Genomic DNA, 16,545 nt, shown 5'->3' on the forward strand with positions numbered 1-16,545 from the left:
AAGAAGGAATGACACAGAGGCAGCGTTCAGGTGATCATCATAGCCGGGTTCTCTTGTCAGGGTCTCCAGCCAAGTTCTAGTCTGGATCTCCAGAGAGGTTCTGCTCTGGATCTCCAGCGAAGTTCTGGTTAGGATCTCCAGCCAGGTTCTGTGTCCATGTTCTCTTGCTAGGATCTCCAGGTTCTCCAGCCAGATTCTGTAGCCATGTTCCCTCGCTAGGTTCTCCAGCCAGGTTCAGTCACCAGGTTCTAGTCAGGTTCTCTTGCCAATTTCTGTAGTCAGGTTCAGTCCAGGATCTTTTGCCATGTTCTCTCCAGCGAAGTTCTTCTGTCTCTAGGTGCTGTGTAGGTTCTGTGTTCTAAGTTCTGTGTTCTAAGTTCTGTGTCTTGCTGTCCTGTTACATCTGTATTTATACCAGTTGATTCCAATCCTATCAATCTCTATTCCAAAGGTTAGGGCGTTTCTTATCTCCATTCCAGGGAGTAAAGATTATGTAGCTTAAGCATGATTGTTCGTAGTTAAAGTGATTAATTACCCGCCTGGCACTTAGTTAAGAGGTTTTATTCCCTCCCTAACTTCAGGGGAAAATCCCTACCTGGGGAAACAACCTTTCTCAGAGACCTTGGTTAAAACACATAGTGCCAAGAAGGTGAGCAAACATACTAAGAACAGTATGCCATATATGCCAGGTCCCTTGAAACAGCAAGGATGGACCGGCTCCCAGCACTATATGATGCATTTAGATAGAATTTTCCCAAGACTCTTTTCACAACCTTTTGAACATATAAAGTGAATGAAGGAAAACTATAGAAAAGGCAATCATGAAGAAAACCAAATGATTAATTTCTGGAAAGAATATTGTGCCTTGGGAAATTTAAAACTGCACCTTCTGCCTGTGCTATATCAAATTATTTAAGAAGCTTGGAGCCCAGTAGGTGTGACTCAGTTGTTGAGCCTCAACCTATGTATGAACCAGGAGGTTGCAATTTGATCCCAGTCAGGGCACATGCCTGGGTTGTGGGCTCCATCCCCAGGGTGGGGCATACAAGAGGCAGCCGATCAATGATTTTCTCTCATCACTGATGTCTCTATCTCTCTCTTCCTCTCTGAAATCAATAAAAATATTTTTTTGTTAAAAAAAAGAAGCCTGGACAGATTTAAGATTATACAACTATAACTAGTGGCCTAAACCCTGGGCCTAGCCTAAACCCTTGACCATGGCCATCAGTTAGTGGTAACTTTTGTTACTTAACTCCCTGAGAAGCGAGAGGCTGATGTACAAGCTGTCATGAGGCTTGTTGTCCTGTAAGGACATACTCACTCATTTATCCAGCCAAACCTTCCCGATGCCTGGACTTATCATGCAAATTAAGAGAGTAAATAGCATGATAGTGATGCTAAAAGTTTCATGGTTTCTATTCTGTAACCCCTCCTAATCCTTAGTTACTCTCTTCCCTCCCTCTGTGAGTCCCTGTCATCATAACAACAGACCTCAGCATCCCAGAGATTGGAAGACCCCCACCGAGCTCTGCCCACAGGACACACCGATCGGATCCGTCCTGCCATTTGGAGCATTGAAGCTCAGATTCCCAAGCCCCCTTTGAATCTCCCAGTGCAGGGATGCATTATCTTTAGGAGGTGACTATCTTGCCAATCCAGGGGCACATGGAAGCAATTTTGTAGAAGCCCAGCCATTACCAGCACTGGAGGAAGGAGTGGGATTATTATTCCCATTTTCAAGCTGGGAAGCATCTGACCGCTATTAGCCAAATGTGCTTCTCCAGTTAGGACCCAGTCCTGAATCGGGTCCTTAAAACTACTCAGTGTTAATCATCTGAATAAATATCTGTAGCTTTTGTAGTGACTAATGTGGGTGAACCGATATGTTTTTGTTTTATTTTCACTACTCATATAAAACTGAGCTTTATGCTGTAAAGGAAAAAAAAGATCTGTCATATCACTCGATTTATAGTTACACAACACTAATATAAAAAGAGTGTGTCTTTTACGGTAGCACTTAGGCAGCATGCTCTTTTGCAAGGCCTTTTAGCTCATGGCTCACTAAGTAGATTTTGGAAAGTTGAGAAACAGAGATGGAACATTTTTCCAGAACCAGTGGAATGTCCCACAAGTAAATCTAGGGTTTTCAATTTCAGATCCTCCGGAAGAACTGAATTCATTTTCTTTCTTCCCTCTTAAAAGATTTATCTTGGACACTGGCTGATGCAGGGACTGTCTATACCTCCCTCCCTTCTTAAAACCATCCTCTGTCTTAGCCCTGTCATCAAGTTTGCTTATGGGGAATTGAAAACAGACTCCCCGTCTTGAAAATGGTGTCTTTGCAGCCTATTAAGCTCAAAAATATTACATTTGAGGATTTATTTTAGATATTTATATTAAGTTTTGAAATATCACTGCTTCCTAGTCTGTGAAATATGCTGCATTTGAGGGTTGATATTAAATATGCCTCTTAGGACAGGAACTACCAATTTTTATTTCAGAAGATAAATGGCATGTAGAGACAGAAGCTCAGACCTAGCATCATTTATTATGCAGAAATCACAGAAAATACCATTTGTCCCCTTAAGCCTATACTGAGTCCCTGTCTTTTGTGTTTCACGGGGAAGGTAAGATTTGCTTTGTCACAATTTCCTTTCTTTCTGCTTGAATAACTATTTCAAGTCCAAATTACAGGGATTTTTGTTGTTGTTGATTTTGTTTTTTGTTTGTTTTTACTGATTTTTTTTATTGTTGTTTAATCTAGGCCAGTGATGGCGAACCTATGACACACGTGTCAGAGGTGACATGCGAACTCTTTTTTTTGGTTTATTTTTCTTTGTTAAATGGGATTTAAGTATTTAAAATAAATATCAAAAATATAAGTCTTTGTTTTACTATGGTTGCAAATATCAAAAAATTTCTATATGTGACACAACACCAGAGTTAAGTTAGGGTTTTTCAAAATACTGACACGCCGAGCTCAAAAGGTTCGCCATCACTGATCTAGGCCCTAAACCTGGAATTGACTGTCAGTGTGCCAAAGAGGAATATGTTACATAAATTTTTGTTGTTGTTAACCCTCACTCGAGGATTTCCCCCCTCCATTGAGTTTTAGAGAGAGTGGAAGAGAGGGGCGGGGGGTGGGGAGGAAGAGAGAGAGCGAGAAACATCGATGTCAGACACATCGATTGCTTGCCTTCCGCATGTACCCTGACAAGGGCTGGGATCAAGCCTACAACCAAGGTATGTGCCCTTGATCTGGAATTGAACATGCAACCCTTCAGTCCATGGGCCAATGCTCTAAGCCAGTGGTCGACAAACTGTGGCTCGTGAGCCACATGCGGCTCTTTGGCGCCTTGAGTGTGGCCATGAAGTTTCAATCGCACTGTACGTGAATGCCCGCACGTGGTATTTTGTGGAAGAGCCACACTCAAGGGGCTGCAGTTTGCTGACCACTGCTCTAAGCACTCAGCCAAAATGGCTAGGGCTCACATAAAATTTTAGTGGACCATGATGATTTAACAGTATGAGCCAAATTATTTTTAATAATTTTTAATAGGGTTCTCCCCCACCCCCCCAAATGTTAACCTCTCATTTTATAAATGAGAACAATGACACTATTTAATGGCTCAGGTTCACATAAAAATGGAATTCAAATCCAGGTCAGTGTAGTGTCAAAATCTGTTTTTTATACCACTTTGTGTTAATCCTATGTAATAAAAGACTAATATGCAAATCGACCGAACAGTGGAATGACTGGTTGCTATGACATGCACTGACCACCAAGGGGCAGAAGTTTAATGCAGGAACTGTCCCCTGGTTGTCAGTGGGCTCCCACAGGGGGAGCGCCGCTCAGCCAGAAGCTGGGCTCATGGCTGGCGAGTGCAGCAGCGGTGACGGGAGCCTCTCCTGCCTCTGTGGCAGTACTAAGGACCCCTTGGGTCCTTGGGGGATGTCCGACTGCTGGCGTAGGCCTGCTCCCTGAGTGGTCCTGGACTGCGAGAGGGTGCAGGCCTGGCTGAGGGAACATCCTCCCCCCCCACCCCCCCGAGTGCGTCAATCTCATGCACCAGGCCTCTAGTTTGAAAATATAGAACTGTCTATATTTGAATGAACAAGAAATTTAAATTTACTAAACTGACGCATTATAATATAGTAACTAAGGATAGTGATTTGATGGGTGGGTGTAGAGCAAGGGAGAGTGGCAGTAACATAAGTTATATTGTCTTCTATCATAGCAAAACCCAAAAAGTAATATATAAAATTGATCAAGAAACAATGGGATATACACATGGATGTGTCCAAAGAAGTAATAATGCAAACTCTTAAAAGAGGTTGTACTGGAGGGACTAGGAATGGGATTGATAAAGAATAAAACAAAAATGTACTCATAATTTCACAACTGAGAGATAACTTCTGTACCCACTTGGAGTTTTTTTGTGTCTTTTTTTTTCTAGTCACATAAAAGGTCTTTTTTTTTTTTTAATATACTTGAGACATATGTATAACTTGTTTCCTTGTATCCGCTTTCCTCACTTTTTCATTATATATTAAGTATTTCCATATCATTAAATATTCTTTAAAGACAGACTTTAATGACCGGAATGCCTCCTTTATATTACTTCTTTTATGACTGCCTCTACTCTTAAAATGTCTTCCAGCAAAAAAATTTTTTTAACACTTTATAGAATTTAGTTATTAAAAACTAGAGGCTTGGTACATGAAAATTTGTGCACTGTGGGGGCGGGGGAGGGTGTCCCTCAGCCTGGCCTGCCCCCTCTCACAGTCTGAGAGCCCTCAGGGGATGTCCTACTGATGGCTTAGGGAGCATGCCTAAGCCACAATCTGGCCTCCCTCTGCGGGAGGCGACCGGGCCAATCAGGGGAAGGTGCCACCCCCATCACTCCACTGCTGCTGCCACTCCCGGTCACCGGCCCTCCTCGGCCCTCGCAGCCGCTGCAGCTTTGTCCGGAAGGACATCCAGAAGGACATCCAGAAGACATCCAGTCTCTCCAGTCTAATTAGCATATTACCCTTTTATTAGTATAGATTGTAGTTATTTAGTAGTCATAACTACTACTTGAACTTATGAATTGCTAACTGTGACAGTAAATAAATTAGGCTTCTATTTATTAGTCTATTTAAGAAGTCATTGCTTTTTAGGTTCCATAATGGCTTTTGAAGTACTAGAATGTGGGGCTATTGGTAAATGCAGTTCTCTTGTTTCTAACAGCTTATATTATGACTGCTTGGATAGAGGTGGTATTAAAGATAGTTAAGAGCATGGACTGGTATTACATCTTTATAGCTCAGTAGCAGTGAGACTTTGTGCAAATTACAGCTTCTTATTACACCTCCTTTTCAAGGTTATAAAGACTAAATGAGATAATGAAGTACATAGCACAGAGCCTGACCAATAGGCAGTACTGAATATTCTCGTGTGTGTGTGTGTGTGTGTGTGTGTGTCCCCTCATTGTGAACCCTTTGGTTATTGGACAGAACAACGGTGATTGGCCTTCGTAGAGGTTGAACAGCATCAGAACTTTCAAAGTAGCTGGCCATGGGGAGGGAAAGCAAATAACCCATTTTTAAATCTGGGCCAGCAGGAAGGCATCTTTGTTCTGTCCCATTGAGCTAAGTCTTATAAGTAACTTCAGACTCTGCAGTGAGCCAGCTGCACACAGGCATTTACCAAGTTCACGGCTGTGTCCGCAGTGCTTGACAACCACTGAAATGCACGCCGGTGCCCCAAAGAACTGGCTTATGCTTTTTTTCTCATTACTTAGTGGCTATGTAGTTTCTATATAAAGGCCTGTGCTGCTCTAATAAATGATTATGGATGGTTAAAGTAATGGCTTCCATTTACTGAGTGCTGACTATGTTATATAGCTAAGGGCTTTTCATGCATTATCTCAGTTAGTCCTCCTGGCTACTCTGTGAGACTGTTACTATCATCCCTGTTTTATAGGTGAGGAAACTAAGATTGATTGAGATTTGGTGTTACCTAGTGAGAATTTGAGTGCTGCTCTACCTGACTCCAGAATCTGAGCCTTTTGCTTTATTTGTAGCTCTACTGCTTTTGTTTCATAATTACTGCAGAGCCTCATTCATTGGCTCACTCGACATTAGTTGAGGTCCTACTCTGTGCCCCCACACAGAGTTTTCAGTACTGGGTTATAGCACACAGACAAAAGTTCCTGCCCTCCTAAAGCTTACCTTCTGTAATGTTAAGTTACTTGTGTCCATTTCCCTCCTAAAAAGAGCGTTTCCCATAAGGCAGTGACTGTGTCTTATTCCTCTTGATTTGGGGGGAGGGGGTTGGCGGGGTGTAACTGAAATTTTATTCAAGACTAAGAATAATTCCTGGGCATATGAAAGAATTATTTCTACAAAAATATTGGAAGCTAAGGCATGCCACCTTCTGTTCGTCTATTTATTTTAGCACTGGCTTTTATACCTTCCAGAGTCCTCAAACTGGAGTTGTTTTTACTGGTACTTTATGAAGCATTCAGGAGTTTATTATTATTTATGATAAAGTGGCTTTTTGATATCTTGGTTTCTTTGACTTCCCTAAATGTTTTGTAAGTATGTGGGCCAGCACAAAATTCATCTTTTTTAGAATACACTAAAAATACATCAGACAAAACTAGTACCAGAGGATTAATTACATGAGACAATAAATAAAAATATTCTGATATAATTTTAAAAATACATGATATAGCAGGAAAGCCTAACTGTGAGGGGAAAAATCACGATACCTTTTATTCTGTGGTTTCAAGAATATTAAATCTTTCCCTACAAGTGAATTATTATAATTTTAAAGAAAATGGTATCATAAAATGTTTGTATTGAATGTCATTTATTAGCCAGGTAAAGGTTGAAACTAATTTTAAATAGCCTTGGGTGCAGGCTACTGTGAAATAATCTTTACCCAGGAAGTCATCAATAAATACTAGCAAGTATGTGGTATTTTAATAAAGTAGTTGCCTTATTTTTCCCTTGGAAATACAATTAAACCTTTTTGATCCCATGAGGAGCAAATGGCTGGTAATGTTTCTCATTTTTTAAGAATCATTTATTCAAGATTCCTGGCAAAGCAGCTGGCTGTTCATTTTAGAGTTTGACATTGCTTCTCCTTGGGACGTGATGCTGGGCTTTCTGATAACCAGTGCAAACTCCATGAATATCTTTCTTTTCTCTAGAAGGAGGCTACCAGCTGGATATGCAAATACTCCCCGACGGCCCAAAAAGTGATGTGGACTTTTCAGAGATTCTTAATGCAATTCAAGAAAGTAAGTTTCGCTCAAATTTTAAATTTATTGTAAAAGAGGAAACTCTTATAATACTTGGGAGGGGTCCCTGAAACTAGAGACCTTGAATGCCAGAGTTTAAAAAAATGCAATGGCGTCTTAAAGGAGATATGGGTTAAATAGTTTGAGACCAGAAGAGATGGTTAGTGAAATGCAGGTTTAATTTGTAAAACTGTGAACCACATAATATTGGGGTCTTTGAAGAAGCCTGGTGGAAAACCGTAGTGGAATTATAAATTCTGTATATGGAATATGCTATGCTATTTTATAAATGACTAGGTATTGTAATTTTTTAGATTCCTGGATTAATCATACCAAATGAAAAATCTGTAACAAACCAGAATACTATTCCTTTGCTGAGATGTAAGTAGTAGGAAGTAAGTGTTGATGCAGTAAGCCAAATTCAAGAATTTATTCTCTAAAACGGGCATCAGGAGTCACTGATGATGGGCTGTGACCCAGAAGTGAGCCCCTCTCTTCTAAGAATTTTGATTAATCAAGGGTTACTCTTCTTAGGCTACTTTATTTGTGTTTTATGGTTTTCACTAGGAATTTTTCCATAATTAATACATTTAATCCAATTATAGATTTAACCCTGAAGATGGATGATGCAGTATCACATACTAAGTCATTAATATTTCTGTTTTGTTATTGGAGCTCTAATCTATAATAATAAAAGTGTAATATGCTATTAGACCAGACAACTGAACAACCTTCCCGACCTCATTCTGGACGTCCTTCCGGATGAAGCTGCTGCGGTGGGGGCCAAGGCAGAGGCAGTTAGGGGCTATCAGGCAGGCAGGCGAATGGTTAGGGGTAATCAGGCAGGCAGGCAGAGGCAGTTAGGGACAATCAGGCAGGCAGGCAAGTGGTTAGGGGTGATCAGGCAGGCAGGCAGAGTGGTTGGTTAGGGGCGATCAGGCAGGCAGGCAAGCAAGCGGTTAGGAGCCAGCAGTCTCAGATTGTGAAAGGGATGTCTGACTGCCGGTTTAGGCCCAATCCCTGGGCCTAAACTGGCAGTCGGACATCCCCCGAGAGGTCCTGGATTGTGAGAGGGTGCAGGCTGAGCTGAGGGACCCCCCCCTCCCCCATGCATGAAATTTGTCCACCGGGCCTCTAGTTCTAGATAATGATGTTCCTCTTTAAATAACAATGTTGCATTTAAAGGATTTGGATGTGAAGATAATTGCATTACATAAAGAATCAATGCAATTTTTTTTTTTTTTTTGCTACGATGAGTTTTGTGACATTGCATTTGTATGTGAGTTTTTAATAAACAATTTCAAGCATTTTTAGTCATCCCCTTTTGTCATTATACTACTCTCCTTATGAGGTACTATCTCCACTTTTTGGACAACTTAGGCTGGGAGAAGTAAAGTATCAAGGTCATCTGATAAATAATGGAGGCCAAACTAGAATGGAGGGTTAATTCCTTCATGAATGTGCTCAGTTTAGGTGTTTAAACACACATAGGTGAAGGATCCTAAAGTAGAAGAAGATGAGGCTGAAATATTTATGATGAAGAATGTAAGAGGACCAGCTATTTGTTCTGGCTGGACAGTCCCTTCAGATCAGGTTCATGAAGAAAAGAGAAAAATTTCCCGAGGAGAATAAAAATCAAATTAATAATAAGTACTGATTTAATTTGACTGGAAATTGCCTTTTTAAGGGCCAAGTAGATACAGATTGATTGTAACTTAAATAAGTTCTTAACATTAAATGTATTTTTTTTTAAAGTAAAAAACCAAATTAATAGATATTAGACAGAAAATAACTTTTCATGGAAAGTTTTAAAATTATGTAATTACATTATTTGATGTGAAAGATGATAAAGCATACAGTACTGAAAGGATTTAAAAATATTTTAATCCAGCCGTTGTGGCTCAGTGGTTGAGCATTGACCCATGAACCTAGAGGTCACTGGTTCGATTCCTGATCAGGCACATGCTCAGGTTGCAGGCTGGATCCCCAGCAGGGGCCGTGTAGGAGGCAGCAGATGGATGATGTTTCTATCTCTCTATCTCTATCCCTTCCTGTATAAAAATCAATAATAAAATATTTTAATAAATGATACAGTGGCTTCCCTGCAAGTCAGGAGATGAATATTTTTAGGACTGAATGAACTTACATCAAAATTAACTAAATGTTTATGAGACTATTTTTATAGTAATTTTTGTTAGCACATCTTAATAAAGACATTTGTATATGACACTTTATAGTTTAGAATGGTGAATTTGTTATGAACAGATAGAAGAATATACGTTTGTAAGTACTTTATATTTAAATTTAAAAATAAGAAAAAGAAAGTGTTATTTCACTTTAAAATGCAAATCAAATTTTTTATTGGTTTAAGAATTTTCTAATATTTTCATGTTGAGAATTAAGTTTTATGCTAAATAGGTTTGGGAAGTTGCTCACATAGCCTGGGTTATTTCTGGTAGGAAAGATTTGGGCTATTTATTCACCTTCAGTTTCTATCTGGATTCCATATGTGCTTCAGATATTTAACCAGTTCATTGAAATTTCTAAGTATAAAAATGCATAGTTTGGTTCTTCAAGGGACTGTACCTTAGATTATTGTTTATGAAAAGCTTTGAGAGACCAACATATAAAAATGTAAAAAAAATATACTATAGGATTTAAACATCAGTAAAACTTCTCTCCTCTATTTTTAGCATGATGATGGAGAGTGTTCATTGTTTTCTTAGAATTTTGTGAAATATATGTATGGCCTTCAAGATCAAGATAGAAGAGTGAGTGTGTGTGTGTGTGTGAGTTTCAAACACTTTTTGAGTCTGAGATAGGCCAGACTCAAGAAGTGTTTTAAGAATTTTGTTTTTAAGACAACCATAAGTAAAAGCAGAAACTAATTTCTCTATTTTATTTATTTATTTATTTGTTTATTTGCTTGTTTTAATCCTCCCCCAGGATATTTTTTCCATTGCTTTTCAGAGAGAGTGCAAGGGAGGGAGGGAGGGAAGGAGGGGGAGAGAGAAACATCCATGTGAGACACACTGATTGGTTGCCTCCCACATGAGCCCCAATCAGGCCAGGGATCGAGCCTCCTACCCAGGTACGTGCCTTTGACCATGAATCAACCCTCAACCCTTGGGTGTGTAGGCTGACCCTCTAACCACTGAGCTCACTGGCCAGGGCTAATTTCTTTATTTTAAAAGTGAAGAAACTGAGTATATCTCCCCAAGGCTATATGGGTAATATATGACAGAGGCAATATTTAATCCTACATCAGCCCTTGTTCTGCTATTTAAAAGAGAAAATAAAATGAATAAGAAAAACTAACTACTTTGGATTTCTAAAATGTTATTACTATGTTGTTACATCTTAATGTAAGAATTCCTCCCTATGCTTCTACATTGTAAAGTATATTTGTGTTTTTTCCTGTAGTGCTTATGCCCTTAGAATAGCTTCATCTATTCAAAAAAAGATTCGTTGGAGAAGCTGGCCATCCATAAGTTGTTTCTCAACTTCCTGCATCTCAGCTATACAGCTTATAAGGAAGAAAAGAGTTACTCTATTTATTCAACCACCTATCCATCTCACCTGTTATGTGCCGGGCACTGTGCTAGGCATAATATCTTAAAGTAGTGTTGAACGTTTTGGTGTATAGTTTAATTCATGAAAAATTAAAATGGTCACAGATCCCATTTTGTTTCATTGTTCAAATTGAAAACAACTTGGTTTCTTTTTAGGAAAAAAGCATTTATATGTGTCAGTATAATGTAAATGTGTGTGTGTGTGTGTGTGTGTGTGTGTGTGTGTTTGTGTGTTCCTTGAGGTTATTTTCCCCATCTCTTCATTCTCTTCCTTTGCTCCTCATCCCATGATGGCAGCCAGGTTCCTTGAACTCCTTTGGTTCTACAGAGTTTTGTGTTGTCTAAAGTTCCTGGCTTCTATTTTCTACAAGCCTGAGCTTTTGGGTAGGTGATGCTTGGATAGGAGAATGAGGAGGGGTGAGGAAAGGAGAGAGAGGGAGAGAGAGAGAGAGAGAGAGAAGGAGGGGAGGGGAGAGGAAAGAGAGAGAAACATCAGTTTATTATTCCACTTATTTATGCATTTATTGGTTGATTCTTATATGTGCTCTTACCTAGGATCAAACCTGCAACCTTTGCATATGGGGGCAGCACTCTAATCAACTGAGCTTCCCGGCCAAGGCCATGTGGGTACTCTTGAGTGGCATTCATGCCCTAGCAGACATTATTGTGTTATAGTCCATTAGGTTCTAATGAGGGAAAGAGAGCAAAGAGCAGAGTGTTTGAAATGAGACCTGGGAGTTGGAAGGATTGTTCAATACTTGTTATCCTGTAGCCTGACCCTCTGTGTTCACACACTTGCCCACATCCTATATAATAAAAGGCTAATAGGCAAATCGACTAAATGGCAGAACGACCGGTCACTATGACGTGCACTGACCACCAGGGGGCAGATGCTCAACGTAAGAGCTGCCCCCTGGTGGTCATTGTGCTCCCACAGGGGGAGTGCCGCTCAGCCAGAAGCCGGGCTCACAGCTGGTGAGTGCAGCATTGGTGGTAGGAGCCTCTCCCACCTCCATGGCAGTGATAAGGATGTCCTGGGAAAGGGCCTAAGCCATCAGTTGGACATCCCTCAAGGTCTCCTGGACTGCAAGAGGGCATAGGCTGTGCTGAGGGACCCCTGCGAGTGCACAAATTTGGTGCACTGTGCCTCTAGTAATCATATAATTGCTCCTCCATTGTTGGCTCTTTGTATTTCTATGGCTGAGGAGACTGAGTCATTTCTCAGAGACATCCAGTGAGTCATTTTGAATCTAATTTCTTGAGCTCTGATTTCCAATTTTATTTTGAATCCACATAGTCATGCTGTTTCAAAGGGGAAGATGGGGAAGAGGGAAGGGCTGACATATATTGAAGTAGTTATCTTGTCTGGCAACTATGGTTGTGGTTGACCTTCTTACCTACATTATTTTATTTGGTGTTAGATTCTCTTTACTTAATTTCCACATTTGTAAGAGAGATAATTATCCAGGCAAAGCCCTTAGTGTAGTGCCTGGCAAGCTCTGGGCAAGTGTGGGCTGCCTCCTTGTCTTGATTCCTCTCAAAAGTTCTGCATGGTAAATTGTATGATCTCCACTTAAAAGATAAAGAAGTTAAAGTTTAAGTTAAATAACCGAATCTGATAGCTACTAAGAGGGGGGACTAGCATTTGAACCCAGGCTTGTCTGAATCCAAAGCTCATGCTCCTTTCAGAGAAGGGAAAATTATGTTCAGTAGACTTTGAGGATCTTTAATGCAGAACATCACTGACCTCTTTTCAAATCGTGAAAAGGTAACCAAGGTTACTGAGCAAAGCTGGAGTCGGGCACACAGTTCTCTAAATATCACTCCCAGGGTTGTAATAGGTGCTTCATTGTCTGCCCTGTTACAGAACTAATGAAGGCGTCTGTCTCTTCTTTAAAATGAAGTAGCAGTTGGAGAAGCTTCTCATAAGAAACACTAGAGGCCAGGTGCACGAAATTTGTGCACTGAGGGGGGGGTGTGTCCTTCAGCCCAGCCTGCACCCTCTCCAATCTAGGACCCCTCAGGGGATCGGGCCTAAACTGGCAGTCAGACATCCCTCTCACAATCCGGGACTGCTGGCTCTCAAACACTCGCCTGCCTGCCTGCCTGCCTGCCTGATTACCCCTAAATGTTTCTGCCTGCTAGCCTGATAACTCCCTAACCGCTCCCCTGCCAGCCTGATGGGCGCCTAACTGCTCTTCTGCCGGCCCGATTGCTCCCAACTGCCTCCCCTGCCGGCCATCTTGTGGTGGCCATCTTGTGTGAGGGTGTTATGGTAAATTTGCATATTACCTCTTTATTATATAGGATGCTGTCCCAGGACCGAGTCAATGGTCTTGGCCCCATTGCAGAGTGTATGGTGGGAACCCCGTGCCATAATCAGCACTCTGTTTTATACACAGCATCATTAGGGAGCCAGGAAATGCCAATATAATTACTTTCTTAATGACCACACATTTCTTTTGAATTTCAAAATATTTTAAGTAAATTTTCTATGGCAGGAAAAGAGTGCCTGCTCAGATTTGTATCAGTGAGGATCCCAGTTTTCTTACCCCAGTGTTTCTTTGGGATGTATTAATATAACCACTTAAATGTTGCCATAACACACTAATGGAAGTTTGCAAACTTTTTATAGCAGGAGAATCAGTTTTTTGCCCCCCAAGTATATTTTCACATATCATCTCAATATATAAAACAGATAACTGGGCTGTTTGGGGTGAGGTGAGGTGGGTGGGTGGGGTGGGGTGAGGTGGGGTTGGTGGGTAGAGGATATAGGGCTTTGCCCACTCAGTTTCCTCTTTACACCTTCCATGGTTTCTTGAAGCTCCCAAAAGGATTCTGGGGTTCCAGGGAACACACTGAAAACTACTGGCCTATTATAAAGGAATAAAGCCAGCTAAGAAAGGATTTGTGTCCTTTCTAATTATTTCATTTATTTATTTTGAGTTTTCTGAACTAGTCCCTTTTTAAAAATTACTATTAGTAGTAAACCAGGCAGTCTTTGCCTTAGGGACATTCTCAGATTCATTGAAAGAGTAGTGAACATCTAGAGCAGTGGTTCTCAACCTTCTGGCCCTTTAAATACAGTTCCTTATGTTGTGACCCAACCATAAAATTATTTTCATTGCTACTTCATAACTGTAATGTTGCTACTGTTATGAATTGTACTGTAAATACCTGATATGCAGGATGGTCTTAGGCGACCCCTGTGAAAGGGTCGTTCAACCGCCAAAGGGGTCTCAACCCACAGGTTGAGAACCGCTGCTCTAGAGAGCCTAGGCTTGCAAGGGCCATATAAATGCTAAGTGGTGTTTAGTCTTTAAAATCCCAGCCTAAGGTGCTCAATGCTGTGCTGAGTCTGTGTGTTTCCCTGAATTTTTAAAAACATTTCATTTGATCTGTTTGTTCAAGTTTAAAATGTGTCAGATCTGTCGGGCTAATGATGTAAAGTCTAGCTTTATTGAGAACTGTGACAACGTGATTGTTTGGTGGTTAAGTGACTTCCTGTTCTTGAAAGCCTATTATTTAAGAATAATAGAATGCTTTCCAATAAAAAGAAAGAAGCCCGTTAGAAATAGCTTGGAGAAAACAGCACTGATGATTCTCAACACACAGTCAGCTTTCAATAAATTGTTGTCTATTCTCACTTCCTTTAAATTAAATCTCTGAGCCTAAAAGAGAAACAGATTCTTTTAAATAATCTCGCAAAGCTCATTAGGAAGGAAAAGATAACAGTTTATATACTGTGACAACTAGCTTTTATTTATTTTAAAATGGACACTGTGTGCCTCCTATTTGCCAGCAATTCTGGAGCTACCTTGAGCTTTCACCTAAAAGGGACCCTAGACATAAAGATGAACCTGCTATAAAACAGCCAGGCAAGGGTTCAGATTGAGATATAAACACGTTTTTTTTGCATTGTAAATTATTCCTGAAGGTGTCCCCCTTTTTTGGCACTTTCTAACGAGGCTTTGAGGTCACTGTGCAATACCTTCAGAATCCTGAGTATCAGGTGGAATAATGTGGAACTCAGGACAAAAATAGTATAATGAACTGGCACTTGGACAAAGAGAGACTTAGGTTATGCTGCTCAGCCCTCTCATGTCTTCAGTGACCTGCAATTTCACTTTATTTTCTCTGCATCAGAAAATACTGAGATCAAAGCACCCTGTCCTGTAATACAAGGTGGGGTTATTCTGCTGCATGTGGAAAATAGAGAATTAAAGACAAGAGCAGTGAATCCAACTGTTTGGTTTTTTTGTATTTACTGTTTTGGTTCCCCCCCCCCCCACACACACCCCATTGCTTTTATAACACTGGTTCTCTGATTTCTCTGGGATAGTGCAGGGTGGGGCAAAAGGAGGTTTATAGTTGTGAGCACATGAAACACAGAGTTTATTCTTGCATTCTTGCTTATTAATTTATGTATTTTCCATATGAACAACTATAAACCTACTTTTGCCCTCCCCTGTACAGTGAGCCAGCCCTCCGAAATCTCTTTGCTATGCTGAATTGGGTGAATTACTCAGACTCTGTGGCTGATTTTTGGTCTTCCCGGGCAAATTGAGTGTCTTGACCCTTGCTTAGCTGTTATATGCATATGCATGTCCCTGCTGTTTTGTTTCCAGATCTTTTTAGCTGAGTGCTTTTTGCAAAGCAGAATTATTGCTTTCCCTAATGCATGGTATCTGGCTACCCTGACCCATCTTATCTGCCCAGTTCTGTTTACACAGCCCTTTCTGAGTCCGAATGCAATGCGGGTCCATTATTTGGGCTGCATGAAGTGTTTGCATTTGCATTCACACTCTCTCTCCTTCTGGTCAGTCTTTTTTTTTTTTAATCCTTGCTATAGGATATATTTCTGTTGATTTAGAGAGAGAGAGAGAGAGAGAGAGAGAGAGAGAGAGAGAGAGAGAGAGAGAGAGAGAATATGAATGAATGAATGAATGAATGAATGAATGAATGAGAGAGAGAGAAAGAAACATCGATGTGACAAAAACATTGATCGATTGTCTCCCATAAAGGCCTGGACCAGGGATTGAACTCCCAACCTGGTATGTGCCCTGACTAGGAATCCAAACCATAACCTGCTTGGTGTACGGGACAATGCTCCAACCAGCTGGGCTCCTTTCGGTCATTCTTACTCGACTCCTCAGAACATTTGGCTCCCTTTCTTATTCATGGACCTAATTAATAGTAGAGCTGTTCTAGGGATGTATTTATCAAACCTATTTTTATTTGAATATAAGGAAGGTGATGGCATCATTAACAAGTGACCTTATTTGGATGAGGCATATGTTTGTGACATTGGTGCCTGTGGATAGAGAGACCGTGCTCCCATCTTGGCCGGACAGTGAGCTCTGGGATGACAGGGCCATGCCTGTCGTTGCCAGCACTTGAGCCCAGTTCCTAACCCAGCACGGTGTCTGGCCATAAATACTCTTCGAATAAATAGATTTTACAAAATTGATTAACTTCGGAACTTGGGGTGCTGGGGTCCTGCCCCAGCAGGTCCAGGGGTCCCCAAAGGTGTGGACGGAGTCGGCGAAGAAGGAAAGACACGGAGACAGTGTTCAGTTGATCAAGAGCCTAGCCAGGATCTCCAGCCAGAATCTCCAGCCAAGTTCTGGTCTGGATCTCCAGAGAGGTTCTGCCTAGGATCTCCTGCCAGGGTCTGTGTC

General features: G+C 40.9%; 1 protein-coding gene across 1 annotated transcript in view; it reads left to right on the forward strand.

Annotated features, from left to right (window-relative positions):
* The window catches only part of ANO4 (anoctamin 4), a 257,465-nt gene that overhangs the window by 99,452 nt on the left and 141,468 nt on the right, over window positions 1–16,545 (forward strand). The window contains exon 3 of the mRNA XM_036301477.1: window positions 7,203–7,292. Coding sequence (XP_036157370.1) covers window positions 7,203–7,292 — 90 coding nt within the window. The remainder of the gene's footprint in view (window positions 1–7,202; window positions 7,293–16,545) is intronic.

This window comes from Myotis myotis, unplaced genomic scaffold (genome assembly GCF_014108235.1).
Source record: "Myotis myotis isolate mMyoMyo1 unplaced genomic scaffold, mMyoMyo1.p scaffold_m19_p_3, whole genome shotgun sequence".
NCBI lineage: Eukaryota > Metazoa > Chordata > Mammalia > Chiroptera > Vespertilionidae > Myotis > Myotis myotis.